Source organism: Pyxicephalus adspersus, chromosome 2 (assembly GCF_032062135.1).
Source record: "Pyxicephalus adspersus chromosome 2, UCB_Pads_2.0, whole genome shotgun sequence".
Taxonomy (NCBI): Eukaryota; Metazoa; Chordata; class Amphibia; order Anura; family Pyxicephalidae; genus Pyxicephalus; species Pyxicephalus adspersus.
The window spans coordinates 45708986-45725955 of record NC_092859.1 but is presented as its reverse complement, the minus strand read 5'-3'; the positions used below and the strand labels follow the sequence as shown (position 1 = coordinate 45725955).

At 35.0% G+C, this 16970-nt stretch overlaps 2 protein-coding genes across 27 annotated transcripts in view; both read left to right on the top strand.

Moving 5' to 3' along the window:
- Positions 1–16970, top strand: part of LOC140323507 (protocadherin gamma-A4-like) — a 301537-nt gene that overhangs the window by 161782 nt on the left and 122785 nt on the right. The window contains exon 1 of one of the 26 annotated variants that reach the window (XM_072400614.1): positions 325–2910. The exons of 23 other annotated variants lie outside the window; for them this stretch is intronic. In XM_072400614.1, the coding sequence (XP_072256715.1) occupies positions 463–2910 (2448 nt within the window). In that variant the 5' untranslated portion in view covers positions 325–462. Of the gene's footprint in view, positions 1–324; positions 2911–5529; positions 5970–13936; positions 16505–16970 lie in introns of those variants that run through there. 2 more of the 26 variants (XM_072400659.1, XM_072400616.1) reach the window with 2 other exon arrangements.
- LOC140324851 (protocadherin gamma-C5-like) lies at positions 3571–5298 on the top strand. The gene has a single exon (XM_072402978.1). The coding sequence runs from the start codon at positions 3922–3924 to the stop codon at positions 5296–5298; it is 1377 nt and encodes a 458-aa protein (XP_072259079.1). The 5' UTR covers positions 3571–3921.

The window sequence follows — 16970 nt, the reverse complement described above, 5'->3', positions numbered from 1 at the left end:
TAGGATGTCCATATTTCAAGTATGCATATCCTTAAACATTATAAAAACTTTGAAAATAAATGAGGTAATTAAAACCTAATTATTCACAAATTATTCAAAAATATTTATTCGTATGAATTAATTCTTGATCCTACTACAAGTTTGAAACTCAACTTTTGGTTTTGTATTTAAAATATTTTTCTTGTATATTCATCAGCCAGAAGAGGGCACTCCTGTACTCCAAACACTGCATTAGCTATAGTGTATTTATAGCTGACTGCACTCTCCTCCCCCTGGCTCAGTGATTCACCCTCCCATCTCTTTTCTCACACACAAAGGAAAGCTGCACCTCTGATGCTAATCCCAGGGATGTATTTCATTATACCGATGAATATTTTCACTGGTGGGAATATGAATATCTAACCTAGAACCATATGGATTATATCCAATGCATGTGAAATTTTAAGAAATACCTTTTAAGATATGGACAGCAGAGGGTTCTGGCAGTGTTGGAAATGGCAAGTAGCTTTCTCTTTTCTCCTTTGTTGTTGGGGCTGGGTCTCAGGGCAGCTTCGCTATTCTATTGTGGAGGAGTCTGTTCTAGGAACTATTGTGGGGAATGTAGCTCAAGATTTGGGTCTTAAAATTGCAGAATTGCCTCACCGTAGGTTACATTTAGAATCTAAAAAAAACAAATATTTTGTTATAAAACCAGAAAATGGTGCTTTGCTACTGAATACCAGAATTGACAGAGAGAATCTGTGTGGATCCAGTCTGAGCTGTATATTGAGTATAGAGGTGGTTGCTGAAAATCCTTTGGAGCTTTTTAGCCTTGAAATAGAAATTTTGGATATAAATGATAATCCTCCCATATTTTCAAGTGATAATTTTATAATAAAAATTACAGAATTGGTGACAAGCCCGGGTGCTTGGTATGCCCTAGAAACTGCAGAAGATTTGGATGTTGGTGTTAATGATGTTAATCAATATAAATTAAATACAAATCCTTATTTTTCTTTATCTGTAAAGAATCGTAAGGATGGAACTCTCATCCCTCAGCTTATATTAGAGAAGGTGTTAGACAGGGAGGAAAAACAAGAACACAGTCTTATTCTGACTGCTATAGATGGAGGAGAGCCAGCGAGATCAGGATCATGTCATATCAAAATAACAGTGTTGGATATTAATGATAATCCTCCTGTATTTAACCAATCAGTTTATAAAATTAACCTTCCCGAAAATCTCCCTTTAAATACAGTTATATTAAGATTAAATGCTACAGATCTGGATGAGGGTGCTAATGCTGACATTGAATATACATTTGATAGCCACACGTCCAAATTTGCAAGAAAAGCATTTGGTTTAAATGAGCAGACAGGAGAAATTCATCTTAGTGGATTTTTGGATTACGAGGAACAGAATTTTTATGAATTATCGATTAGAGCAGTAGATAAGGGAGTGCCTGAATTGGTGGGGAATAGCCTTGTGCAGGTTGAAATAGAAGATGCTAATGACAATTATCCTGAAATATCATTTACTGCAGTTAATAGTGAGATCCCTGAAAATACACCATTAGGAACTATTGTAGGATTTATTAACGTGAGGGACCATGATTCGGGCAAAAATGGAAAGATTCAGCTAAATATATCACCAGAGGTTCCTTTTAAGATCCAAAGTAATAAAAATCGTTACGCAATGGTTACCGATGGGAATCTAGACAGAGAAAATATTTCCCTCTACACTATTGAGCTGACAGCTACTGATTCAGGCTCTCCTGCATTGTCCAGTAAGACAACTGTTATTCTAAGGGTATCGGATGTTAATGATAATGCCCCAACATTTACACAATCTACCTATAATGCTTTCATAAAAGAAAACAGTGACCCAGGGACTCTTCTTTGTACTGTAGCTGCTGTTGATTTAGATAGGGGGGATAACTCTGATCTGGTTTACTCTATGGTAGAGACCCAGATTGATGGTTCCACCATATCCTCTTTTGTTTATATTAATTCTAATACTGGTGATATATATGCTCAGCGATCATTTGACTATGAGCACATTCAGACTCTAAAAATCACTATAAAAGTGGAGGATTCTGGAACTCCAAAATTATTTTCTACTGTCCCTGTTTTTATATTCATATTGGATACAAATGACAACTCCCCCACCCTGCTGTATCCGGAGCATTCTGAGGATCTCATTGTTCAAGAGAGAATCCCCAGGTCTACACATTCTGGATATCTGGTGACCAAACTGACAGCAGTAGATCTGGACTCTGGTCACAATGCCTGGTTGGCTTTTAGCCTCATTGACCCCAGCAGTTCCTTATTATTTCAAGTATCTAAACATACAGGAGAGGTCAGAACTATGCAAAGGTTTCAAGAAATGGAAAATACAGAACAGCATCTTATTATCTCTATAAATGATCATGGGGATCCTCCATTATCTACCACTGTCACTGTTATTGTCAGTATAGCAGATGATGTTGTGGTAGAGAGACCCAAAACTGGAGATTTCCTAACAAACTCCAAACCACCATCAGATATGACTTTATATCTAATAGTTTCTCTTGTGGCTATCAGTTTGGTGTCCCTTGTGACTTTCATTATATTACTAGTGAGATGTCTGAGGAAGGAAAGTTATGCCTATAGCAACAGTTGCTGCTTCTTAAGTGGATCTGAGTCTAAACCATATACAGATCAGTATCAGCCAGCTCTATTCCTGAACACAGATGGAACCCTAAAATACATGGAGGTCAGGATGGTTCCTCCAGGGGGACAAGGCCAATGTTACCAAACTAATGTGCCCCCAGCCCCACAGCAGCGGGATTCTGCTTTTTTGCAATCTCTGGATTTTCCCCAATTAAGAGATCTAGTTAGGAATACAGAGACAATCCCATCTGATACAAGCTGCCTGGATGATCGCAGCAAGGTGAGTGGAAGCATTTTATTTTATTTGCATTAATCTATTACAAATTATAAAACCTTTCACAATAGTATGAATCTTGTACTGGATATCTAAAGCTTGAAATGTATAGCAGTAACTATTGTACTATACAAACTTTTTCTTATTGTGGTTGGTGAAGATAATTTCTTGGTTTAGTGAATGTCATGATAATATGTAATAATATGTATATATATCGGTCCTGAAATGGCATATTTATCTGTATGTAGATTTATGCACAATAACTATCCATCTACACTCTGGAAATACTCAATTTTTTTGCCTAGAATATGATAAGCAGTGCATGTTTTATTTTATGTCTCTCTCGCCACGGGTAAAGCTCTATTTATAAAATGGAATCTGACATTCCCTCAAACATTCCCCAAATATTCCTGTGCTCTTGTGTTTGAAGAGTGTGTATGACGGACAGGTGGGACTACAAGTACCTACTGAAGTGAAAAAGGTATATTAATTTATATATATATATATATATATATATATATATATATATATATATAAATATTCAGGAGTTACACTTGGTTTTAAACTTTCAAGTGTGTGTTTACTAAATGTCATTGTTACCCTGAAATAAGCTCTGTCTTGCCTTTTTATGTATAAACAAACATTTTGGCAAACATATTGATTTGACCTAACTATTGTATATCAAATAAGAGCAATTTAGGAGTGTTTTATTTTTGCTTTTTGAGTTACTATTTGAAAAAAACACTATTAACCACCAGAGGGCAGCAACGTCTTCTAGTCAAGGTTTAAGCTATAGATATGCTTACACAGAATGGAGACTGCACACTCCTCCCCCTGGCTCAGTGATTCACCCTCCCACCACTCCTCACACACAAAGGAACGCTGCAGCTTCGAAAAGCTTATGTTATGGACAAATTTTTTGTATGGATGGATATTTTTAGCAATGAGGAAATATAAACCGGAGACATATGGATTATAAATAACCTATGCAAAACACAAGGACATACTATTTAAGATATGGACATCAGGGGATCCTGTCACTGTTGGAAATGGCAAGTAGCTTTCTCCCTTCTCCTTTGTAGCTGGGGCTGGGTCTCTGGGCAGCTTCATTACTCTATTGTGGAGGAGTCTGATCCAGGGACTGTTGTTGGGAATGTAGCTCAGGATTTGAGTCTAAAATCTGTAGATTTGTTTCATCGCAATTTACGTTTGGATTCAAAGGACAGCAAATATTTTATTTTAAAACCTGAAAATGGATTATTGCTTGTAAATAGCAGGCTTGACAGAGAAAATTTGTGTGGGTCCAGTTTGACATGTACATTGAATTTAGAAGTTGTTGTTCAAAATCCTTTAGAGCTTTTTAGCCTTGAAATTAAAATTTTGGATATAAATGATAATTCTCCCTCATTCTCAGCTAGTGATCATGTTATAAAGATCTCAGAAGCATTTACCAATCCTGGGGCACGGTATGCCTTAGAAATAGCAGAGGATTTGGATATTGGGGTTAATGATGTTGCCCAGTATATATTAAGTACAAGTCCTTATTTCTCTTTATCTGTAAAAAATCGTAAGGATGGCACTCTCATCCCTCAGCTTATATTAGAGAAGGTGTTAGACAGGGAGGAAAAACAAGAACATAATCTTATTCTGACTGCTATAGATGGAGGAGAACCAGCGAGATCAGGATCATGTCATATCACAATAAAAGTATTAGATATTAATGACAACCCACCAGTCTTTAATCAATCAGTTTATAAAATCAACCTGAAGGAAAATCCCCCTTTAAATAAAGTCATACTAAAATTAGTTGCAAAGGATGTGGATGAAGGCATAAATGGTGACATTGAATATTCCTTTGATAGTCACACATCCAAATATGCAAGAAAATTATTTGAGTTAAATGAGCAGACAGGAGAAATTTATATAAGTGGAGTTATTGATTACGAAGAACTAAATTTTTATGAATTATCTATCAGGGCAGTAGATAAGGGAGTGCCTGAACTGGAAGGAGATTGCCTTATTCAGATAGAAATAGAAGATGAAAATGATAATTATCCTGAAATGTCATTTTCCTCAGTTAATAATGAGATTCCAGAAAATACACCATTAGGAACAATTGTGGGGTTTATTAATGTCAATGATAAGGATTCTGGGAAAAATGGTGAAATAATACTGGATATATCACCACACTTGCCTTTCAAAACCATAACTAATACAAATCGCTATTCGTTGGTCACTGATGGGATTTTGGATAGAGAAAAAATATCTGAATACACTATAGAGCTGACGGCCACGGATTTGGGCTCTCCACCTCTGTCCAGTAAGACAACTGTTATTCTCAGGGTTTCTGATGTTAATGATAATGCCCCAACATTTACACAATCTACCTACTGACAGCAGTAGATCTGGACTCTGGTCACAATGCCTGGTTGGCCTTTAACCTCATTGACCCTGGTAGTTCTGCACTGTTCCAAGTGTCTAAACACACAGGAGAAGTCAGGACTATACGAGGATTTCATGAAATTGAACATACAGATCAGCAACTTGTTATCACTGTCAGTGATCATGGGGATCCTCCATTATCTACTACAGTCACTATAATTGTCAGTATAGCAGATGAGGTTGTAATAGAAAGACCAAAATCTGGTGATTTTATAAGAAATGTTAAACCACCATCAGATATGACTTTATATTTAATTGTTTCTCTTGTGGCTATCAGTTTAGTTTCCCTTGTGACATTTATTATTTTACTGGTGAGATGTCTAAGGAAGGAAAGTTATGGTTATAGCAACAGATGCTGTTTTCCTAATGGATCTGATTCAAAAATATACAGTGATCAGTATCAGCCAGCTCTATTCCTGAACACAGATGGAACCTTAAAATACATGGAAGTCAGGATGGTTCCTCCAGGAGCACAGGGACAATGTTACCAAACAAATGTGCCCCCAGCACCACAACAGCGGGATTCTGCTTTTCTGCAATATCTGGATTTTCCACAGTTACGGGAACTAGTTAAAGACAATGATAGCACATCGGATGCAAGCTGCCTGAATGATCCAAGTAAGGTGAGTTGGTTTTAAATAAACAGAGTGTATTTCACAGGTCACATATTAAGGTTATAAAATATTTTTTAATATTAACTATGTATTATATTGGTTATAATTGTGTGTTTTAACTATGAACAAATACAATGTATGTGTTTTACTTTGATGATATGTGAATTTTCTTTTCCAATATGATCTGTGCAGTCAATCCATCCTTTATAAAACATGTTTGATCATGTGTCTGTATATTTGGGCACATACATAAAATGGATAATGTTCCAGAATAACTAAATACTGTAGGTGTAAAAATGCCATTTATATTTTCATTCAAAACACATTGCATGGTTGTAGTTGTTATTGCTTTCATGATGGATCTGTTGTGTTGTATGTTGCTCTGTTACTTCATACTTATTGTTGCCTTTTCTGTACACATATTAACTAAGCATTATTTTACTAAAAAAAAGCAACTTAGACAGTACATGATACATGAAAACATAACAATGTGACAGTGGGCTAGACGTTGATTTATATTCCAATGAGTACATATTTATCATTTGGCCTTCTATGTGAATTAATAAGGAAGCCTTTGGCTATATTACTAGCCCTGCGTTCCCTGCTACTCCTCCACTCCCTGTCTAAACCAATGAGAATCTATTTGATTCTAAATTATCTTAACAAAAGAGTTTATGCATACATTATTTGCCCTTTAAAACAAACTGGGCCTGTTTTCTTAAAGCCCTCTAAGGCTGGAGAAGATACATTTTCATCAGTGAAATTGATGTCCATCTGAAAAAATGATTAAATAATCACATATAACTTTTACTGACCCCAAATCAATAAAAAGCCTAAACTTAGCAAAACTTGAACTTTAGACAGCCCATATTCTTGTAAGAATCCTTTGTCTTACATTAAATGTATATTGGTAAATAACTAAAAGAAAATCTGAATTTGTTTTAAATAAAGAAACTTTCAATGAACATCCCTTGAAAGGGACCTAAAAGTACAAATACCCATACAACCATACCAAGAACTGTCTAAGAAGTATATTTTTAACAATATTATTAAAAAAGGTATTCTTTTATTGTGTAAAAACATACCTTTTATCAAATAAATTTACAGTGTACCAAGGTTAGATTGTTGAATGTGATATAGGGAACATAAATGGTTACTACAGGTTGTATTGTTTTATTATTAGTATTGTTGTAACCAGATCTGCACCCAGAAAAAATACACATAATAACTCTCTATAAGCAAAAGTGATCATTTTACTAAAAACGTAGTAAAATGTATGAAAAGTCTAAACTTTTTTTTTTCACCTTTCTTTAAATGGGAACGAAAGAAGAGTTTCAAAACAGTACAAGTTTCAAAAATGTAAAATTAAATAATCTGCCCCCCCCAAAAAAAGTTAAATATATTTCAGCATGTGGTTTTAAATGTAATTGGATTGTTCTGTAACCCAATAAATCATATATACATTTACAAGGTAAAAATTATATTAAGAAAAAAGGGAGTTTACGTTCTCTTTAAAAGTGCTGCATTCAAAAACAAGTATTTAATGTACACAACACTTTCCTTTTTCATATATATATTGATATATATGAATATATATATATATATATATATATATATATATATATAAAGATATAATATATATTGATTATATTATACTACATATAATATTAATTGATTAAAGTAGACACTATTTTTAAAGTAAAATGATTATTGCTAGTATTTAAAATACAAATAAGGACATAAAGGATACTTAGTAAAGCTGAAGTTATAACATTTAACCAGAAGAGGTCACTGTTGTCATTTATTCACATTAAGATACAGCAATAGATCAGTTCAGGCTTAGCCTGCACTCTCCACCCCCTGGCTCAGTGATTCACCCTCCCATCATTTTTCTAACACACAAAGGCTGCAGCTTCGAGATGAGATTCTCATGGATGTTTGCTTTTTTATGGCTCTAATGGATTTTCAAGGTGGAAGGATATACTAATATTTTCAAAGCTTTCTGGATTACAAAGGATCTATGTTACATAAAATTCAAGCTCAATTGTCTAAGATATGGACAGGGGAAGCTGCTCTCGTTGTTGGAAATGGCAAGTAGCTTTCTCCCTTCTCCTTTGTAGCTGGGGCTGGGTCTCTGGGCAGCTTCGTTATTCTATTGTGGAGGAGTCTGATCCATATTAGAGAAGGTGTTAGATAGGGAGGAAAAACAAGAACACAATCTTATTCTCACTGCTATAGATGGTGGAGAACCAGCGAGATCAGGATCATGTCATATCACAATAAAGGTATTAGATATTAATGACAACCCACCAATATTTAATCAGTCAGTTTATAAAATCAGTCTGAAGGAGAATCTTCCCTTTAATACCGTAATAATAAAATTAAATGCAACAGACCCAGATGAGAATGCAAATGGTGAAATAGAATATTATTTTGACGGTCATACATCTAAACCTGCAAGAAGGCTATTTGCTTTAAATAAGCAAAATGGTGAAATTTACATTATTGGGTCCATAGATTATGAAGAGCAGAATCTTTATGAACTTTCTGTCAAAGCAGTGGACAAAGGACTTCCTAAATTGGAAGGTGACTGTTTGGTTCATGTAAAAATAGAGGATATAAATGACAATTATCCTGAAATTAGTTTTGTATCAGTGACGAATGAGATTCCAGAAAATGTTCCTTTGGAAACTGTTTTGGGAGTTATCAATGTCAGAGACAAAGATTCAGGGAAAAATGGGGAAACAGAAGTACACATAACTCCCAATATTCCTTTCAAAATCAGAAATATTAAAAAGCATTATTCAATGGTTACTGATGGGATTCTGGATAGAGAAAAAATATCCCAATACTCTATAGAGCTGACAGCCACTGATTTGGGCTCTCCACCTCTGTCCAGTAAGACAACTGTTATTCTCAGGGTTTCTGATGTTAATGATAATGCCCCAACATTTACACAATCTACCTATAATGTTTTCATTAAGGAGAATAGTGACCCGGGGACTCTTCTGTGTACAGTGTCTGCTACTGATACAGATGAGGGGGTTAATTCTGATCTGGTTTTCTCCATAGTGGAGACTCAGGTAGATGGATCTTCTGTATCCTCTTTTGTTTATATTAATTCTAATACTGGTGATATATATGCTCAGCGTTCCTTTGACTATGAGCATTTGCAGACTTTACAAATCAACATAAAAGTGGAGGATTCTGGATCTCCAAAGTTATTTTCCACTGTCCCTGTCTTTATTTTCATATTGGATACAAATGACAACTCCCCAACCCTGCTGTATCCAGAACACTCAGAGGATCTCATTGTCCAAGAGAGAATCCCAAAATCTACAAGTGCCGGATATCTGGTGACCAAACTGACCGCAGTAGATCTGGACTCTGGTCACAATGCTTGGCTGGCCTATAACCTTATTGACACCAGCAGTTCTGCAATGTTCCAAGTATCTAAACATACAGGAGAGGTTAGAACTGTACAAAGACTTCAGGAAGCAGAAAATACAGAGCAACAGCTGATTATCACTATCAGTGATCATGGGGATCCTCCATTATCTACTTCTGTTACTGTACTTGTCACTATAGCAGATGATATTGTAATGGAAAAAAGACAAATATCTGGAGATTTCCTCCGAAATTCCAAACCACCATCAGATATGACTTTATACTTAATTGTTTCCCTTGTAGCTATCAGTTTAGTTTCCCTTGTGACTTTCATTATATTACTGGTCAGATGTCTGAGGAGGGAAAGTTATGGTTATAGTAGTAGTTGCTGCTATCTTAGTGGATCAGACACGAAGTCATACACAGATCAGTATCAGCCAGCTTTATTCCTGAACACGGATGGAACCCTAAAATACATGGAGGTCAGGATGGTTCCTCCAGGAGGACAAGGACAATTTTACCAAACTAATGTACCCCCAGCCCCACAACAGCGGGATTCTGCTTTCCTGCAGTCTCTGGATTTCCCACAGTTACAAGAACTAGTTAAAGACAATGACACCTCCTCAGATACAAGCTGCCTGAACGATCCAAGCAAGGTAAGTTTTGGTTACAGATTTTTGGTTTTAGAAGCATTAATATGTTTTTTAGTCTATTACACATTGTTTAAAAACTGTATTTCATTTTTGAACTAGTGAATAGGTATCTCAAGTTTTAACTAATTTTTGCCATAATCATTTTAGGACCTTTTAGTTACAACAGTTTCATTACCTAATTTAGGGGCCCATCAAAACCTTAAATTGGTTTATTTCAATTTCACTAATACCAAAAATAAATAACCTAAGTTTTTTACAATATGTCTGTTTTACAATATTCTATGTAATGCACTATTCTTTGAAAAGCATTTCCTAATGCATTTACAAGTAAGGGGACATATAAATTCTAAAATTAAACATTACGTAGAGGTGATTTTCTAATTTAGAATAACTGTCTTTCTAAATTTCAGTAGTCTTCGTAAGATTTTTTTTCAATGAATCATATTCAATTTATGGTTTGAAATTTAGTTTTGTGCGTTCACATTTAACAAATCTATAATGTTTGCTCTGCCATTCCATAGTGTTTTGATCACCCCAACAGTGCATTTTCTTGTCTATATGAATGGACATAAATTGTCCTTTCTAACTTGTGATCTGGCATTTTATGCAACACTAAGGAACAGATAGCCTTACCCTTATGAGATAAAAAACAAGCAATATCATTTGGTTGTTGAAATTTCATAGCTCATCATAAAAGCGTTGTGCAACCTGACTGTAATGTGTTGTGCAAGTACAAGAAACAGTGTAAGGTCCTATTTCTACAAAAAATGCTTAGTGTCTTTCCATTTATCATTATGATTGCTTCTTTATGGAGAGCTTGGGTTAAAGATGAACTCCAGGTAAATAGCTAAATATATATATTTTTTAAAAAAATACATTTTTTATTGTGGTTCATAAAATAGAACATAGAAAACATTTCAAACATAGCATTAACATGCACAGGTCTGGCTAGGAAAATTAAAAAATTGGAAGCTTTTAAAATGTATTGTGCAATAGGAAAAGTTCTCTTAACATGTAACAACAAAAAGTAAAGTAAAACTGACCAAAACCTGCAAAAAAGGAAATAAGGCAGATTTGCAACTGGTAGCACCACAGGAAGCAATATATGATTGTATTGGAATTTGATTTGGACTGGAAATTGTGGGGATTATACAGAAATCTCTCTCTAGAAATCTGTATAAATAAAATGTCATATGCTGAAAACACTTCTGAAACTGTTGTCTTGTGCTCAGGCTAGGTGTAGAGATGAAGCTTTCCCAGGTTTCAAGGAAGGTATTTCCACTGCTCTTTTTGTAGGGAAGTCCCAATGAAATCTGTAGTTTGGTTAGGAACAAGAAATACATGGTTGTAGGCATGGATGAAAGCCAACAATAGAGGATTGTCTTCCTATCAAGAGCTGGGATAATTAGGGCCAATCGTCTAGTACCTTTAATGTACTGAACCCCATCATAACTAATAATGCCTAGAACTGCCCAATCAGATGACAATGGAATAGAATTAGAAGATGTGTGAGTGTAGTGAACTACCTGTCTCAAACATTTCAAATGACCTGACATCATCAGAAAATATGATAAAGAAATTGAAATATAATTGTAAATATGATTGTAATAGGTTTTTAAAGATGAGACATAACTGCCATAAAAAGGCTAAAAAACATTTCTCTATAAGAAGCACCAGGAGTGTTTTTCTGGGAGAAGCTATATGCTATATCCAGCAACTGGGATATAGAAATGTAAAAAAAATGTTTCAACCATGTGTACATCCCAGGGCCTGTCTGGCAATGATCAATGATCAGTCACTTAAGAGGTCATAGCATATGGATATGGCTTTAGAAGTTGCCCGTGGGCATAAAAGCAAAACTCAGAGGATTACCTGTCCAGTGAGCCTAGATGATGCAGCACAAACATGAGTAGGGAGGGTTATAAAGTTTATGAGCTATGTCTTGTATTGAGATTGTCCGCTTGTTATTGGGGTTCATGCGTTCTAAACGCATGTGATGCCCTCCGTTTGCCAAGAACGAAAATCTGTGGAACCAAAACCGGAAAAAAACCGGAACCAAAAACGGAGGAAATTCCAGGTTTCTCCAGAAGGGAAGAAAGAGAGAGTAGTATGAGTTGAGGCCCAGACGCTTGTCTAAATTGTGCCACAGTAGCCTTTTTATGTAAATGCAAAAGGACTAGAGGATGATGGGAGAAGAGTATAAGGGAGTCAATAGCACAATTTGCTGATGGGAATTGATAGCATAATTTGTGTAAATGGAGGTGTTATGCATCCATTCTTTAAGTATACACATAAGTGCAACGTCATCATACTGGGTTCTGCCTGGGAGGTTCAGACTACCATAAACTGTAGTCAGTCTAAGAATCCTTAAACTCACGCCAGATCCAAATAAAATGCCTAATGAGGAAGTTAATTGTTGCACATCTTTTGAGGTCCTATATACACATATTTAAACCTTTATACCTGCAATGTACAAAGTATACCTTTCATGCTCTTTTTAAAAAATAAAAGAACTGTGTATTGTTTTAGCTAGGAATTAACTTTCAAGACATCTCCTGGCTAAATTTAAGTGCTTCAGTGCAAAGTATTTCATAAGACTGATATCAATATGGATTCAGGTACTTACACTACTCTTTTATAAAACCACATTCAGTACATTTTCAGTAGTGCAGCTTGTTGTCAAATATCAAAATAGGACAGTATTTCCTTTATTAAATGAAGACATGTAAGTATTATAACAGAGAGACATCAGTATAACTCTTTTCTATCAGGTGACAGTGCAGCACATGCATAGTTAACAGGAAGCTATCAGGTCACAAAATCTGTCAGGATCTAACAGATAAAACAAAATTGCTTTTAATTGAAATATTTGCCACACCAAAAGCAAGTTAGTGAAGCACTGCCTCTGGGAAGATGCTACAAATAGCTTTTATTCACAGCAACCTCATAAAGAATGAATGGACTCACCAGATAATAAATCTGGTTCTTTAAGAGCTATCACTGTGGTGCGAGTGACTGAGCTGCTGGCGGCCAGCCAACAGGAGCCATGCAAGATCACTTGATTCCACTGCAGGTCTGAACATACGTTTAAATTTTATAACCTGCATATGAGTTTTACAAATTACATTTTTTTATCAATGTCATAACTCATAATGTCATAATATATTTATATTTTGTTGTTGCCTTTTCCTAGCTGTAGGTCCTGTCTATAATCAATGGCTGAAATATAGGACACATTGCAATAGTAACGGATTAGGATGCAGGTAAAACTAATAGTGTTTGCATTTATCCTATTTACTATAGTCATACTATAGTAATTGTATATATACTGATGTGTACCTGTTTTTTCTGATCAATCTTATAAGCAACCAGGTATATACAGTATATATATAAATATATATATATATATATATATATATATATATATATATATATAAATATTTATGTTTATATAAAAATCCTGAAGTCACATATATTAAGGCCTAAAATATGCTATTTAGAAAAAAATAAAATAGAAAAATATATATTTGGTCTTTGTTAGAACTGTCACTTATACATGTAAATTGTGCAGTTTTCTTTATTGTTTGATTTGGTCGTTCATTGTACTTGGAGTTGTTTTTATTATTAACAAAGATTGTATATAATTATTGGGGGGCACAACAAGCATTTATTTATTCATTAGGATAGTACATGATTTTTAAACTGAACATCCACATGTATTGAATGCAAACATTTGCTGTAAAAAAATTTGTTAGGGTTAGAGTTACAAAGATTTGCCAGAAGAGGTCACTCTTGTCATCCATTCATATAATAGATTCAGCTGGTAATCTGCTCAGACTTGGTCTGCTCTCTCCTCCCCCTGGCTCAGTGATTTACCCTCCCATCATCTCTGCTACACACAAAGAAAAGCTTGAGCTCCAAGATGAGATTCTGTGGGATGTGTCCTTTTCTGTAGATGGAATTATTTTTTTGGGGTAGCAAGATACATTGATAAACTCAAGGCATTGTGGATTACAAAGGATCTATGCTTCATCAAATATTAAGAAAACATTGTAAGATATGGACATCAGAGGTTGTTGTCTGTGTTGGAAATGGCAAGTAGCTTTCTCCCTTCTCCTTTGTAGCTGGGGCTGGGTCTCTGGGCAGCTTCGTTATTCTATTGTGGAGGAGTCTGATCCAGGGACATGGGTAGGAAATTTAGCTCAGGATTTGGGATTAAAACGTGCAGAGATTTTTCAGCGCAGATTGTATTTATCATCTGAGAAATACCAAAAATATTTTACTGTAAATAAAGAAAATGGAGGCTTGATTGTAAATAACAGGATTGATAGAGAGATCTTGTGTGGATCCAATGTGAACTGTGTACAGCGGTTAAGGGTGGTTGCTGAAAATCCTTCAGAATCTTTTACTATTGAAATAGAGATATTAGATATTAATGATAATTCTCCCACGTTCTCGTCTTATGATCACATTATAGAGATTACAGAATACTGGACAAGTGCAGGAACCAGATTTGCCTTAGAGATAGCAGAGGATCAAGACATTGGTTTTAATGGTGTTAGCCAGTACATGTTAAATACAAATCCTTATTTCTCTTTATCTGTGAAGAATCGTATGGATGGCACACTTATCCCTCAGCTGATATTAGAGAAGGTGTTAGATAGGGAGGAAAAACAAGAACACAATCTTATTCTCACTGCTATAGATGGAGGAGAACCAGCGAGATCAGGATCATGTCATATCACAATAAAAGTATTAGATATCAATGATAATCCTCCAGTGTTTAATCAGACTGTTTATAAAGTACATTTGAAAGAGAATCTTCCCTTAAATACCGTAATATTAAAATTAAATGCAACAGATCCAGATGAGAATGCAAATGGTGAAATAGAATATTTTTTTGACGGTCATACATCTAAAATTGCAAGGAGGCTATTTGCTTTAAATGAACAAAATGGTGAAATTTACATTAATGGGTCAATAGATTATGAAGAACTGAATCTTTATGAACTGTCTGTAAAAGCAGTGGACAAAGGACTTCCTAAACTAGAAGGTGACTGTGTTGTTCACATTGAAGTCGAAGATATAAATGACAATTATCCAGAAATAGATTTTACATCAATGACAAATGAGATTCCTGAAAACACACCACTAGGAACCATTTTGGGAACTATATATGTGGGAGACAGGGATTCTGGCAAAAATGGGGAAATACAACTTCATATATCTCCCAATATTCCTTTTAAAATTAAAAATACCAAAAATCATCATACATTGGTCACTGATGGGATTTTAAATAGAGAAAATATATCCCAATACACTATAGAGCTGACAGCTTCTGATTTAGGATCTCCACCTCTGTCCAGTAAGACAACTGTTATTCTCAGGGTTTCTGATGTTAATGATAATGCCCCAACATTTACACAATCTACCTATAATGCTTTCATTAATGAGAATAGTGACCCCGGGACTCTACTTTGTACAGTGTCTGCTAGTGATACAGATGAGGGGGTTAATTCTGATCTGGTTTTCTCCATAGTGGAGACTCAGATAGATGGATCTTCTGTATCCTCTTTTGTATATATTAATTCTAATACTGGTGATATATATGCACAGCGTTCCTTTGAATATGAACACATTCAGACTCTACAAATCGCCATAAAAGTAGAAGATTCTGGATCTCCAAAGTTATTTTCCACTATTCCAGTTTTTATATTCATATTGGATACAAATGACAACTCCCCCACCTTGCTGTATCCGGAGCACTCAGAAGATCTCATTGTCCAAGAGAGAATCCCAAAATCTACAAGTGCCGGATATTTGGTGACCAAACTGACAGCAGTAGATCTGGACTCTGGTCACAATGCCTGGTTGGCCTTTAAACTCATTGACCCTGGTAGTTCTGCACTGTTCCAAGTGTCTAAACACACAGGAGAGGTCAGGACTATACAAGGATTTCAGGACATTGAAAACACAGATCAGCAACTTGTTATCTCCATCAGTGATCATGGGGATCCTCCATTATCTACCACTGTCACTGTATTAGTCAGTATAGCAGATGATGTTGTAATAGAAAGACCCAAATCTGGAGATTTTCTTAGAAATTCCAAACCATCAGATATGACTTTATATTTAATTGTTTCTCTTGTGGCTATCAGTTTAGTTTCTCTTGTGACATTTATTATTTTACTGGTGAGATGTTTGAGGAAGGAAAGTTATGGTTATGGTAACAGCTGCTGTTACCTTAGTGGAACAGAATCCAAGTCATATACTAGTCAATATCAGCCAGCTCTATACCTGAACACAGATGGAACCCTAAAATACATGGAGGTCAGGATGGTTCCTCCAGGAGCACAAGGACAATGTTACCAAACTAATGTTCCTCCAGCCTTACAACAGCGGGATTCTGCTTTTCTGCAATCTCTCGATTTTCCACAATTAAGAGAATTAGTTAGAGATGCTGACACATCATCAAATACAAGCTGCATAAATGATCCAAGCAAGGTGAGTTATTGTTAAAATGTACTAAAAAGTTAACATGTAATAATGTAGATTGTTAATTGGTGTTTGAAAATTTAAAAACTGTTTAAAAATAAAGAGGAAATCCACATGTCCTTTATTCTTCTAGGATCTCAATGTTTTTTTATGTTCAGTATAAACTTTTTAAAACATTCAAAAATTGTTCAAATTAAAGATTCATTTTTTTTTATCACAATTTACATTAAATGCAAAAAAAAAACAAAACATTTTTTGTGTGGAACTATTGAAGAAAACAAGAAACACACAAAATGCTATTTGCATTTATTGTAAATAAGGGTTTAAAAATGAAAATTGTAATTACATCTAAAAAAAATCTACCAAGCTGATGTGTGTGTGGCCACCATTAGCTGTAAATACTCACATCTTACCAACTGAAAGGTTTCATGTAGTGTGAATATTATCAGCTTTGCAATCTACTGTAAATTATTAT

Coding starts and splice junctions, on each gene's coding strand:
- LOC140324851 (XM_072402978.1), top strand. CDS start 3,922: ATGGACATCAGGGGATCCTGTCACTGTTGGAAATGGCAAGTAGCTTTC.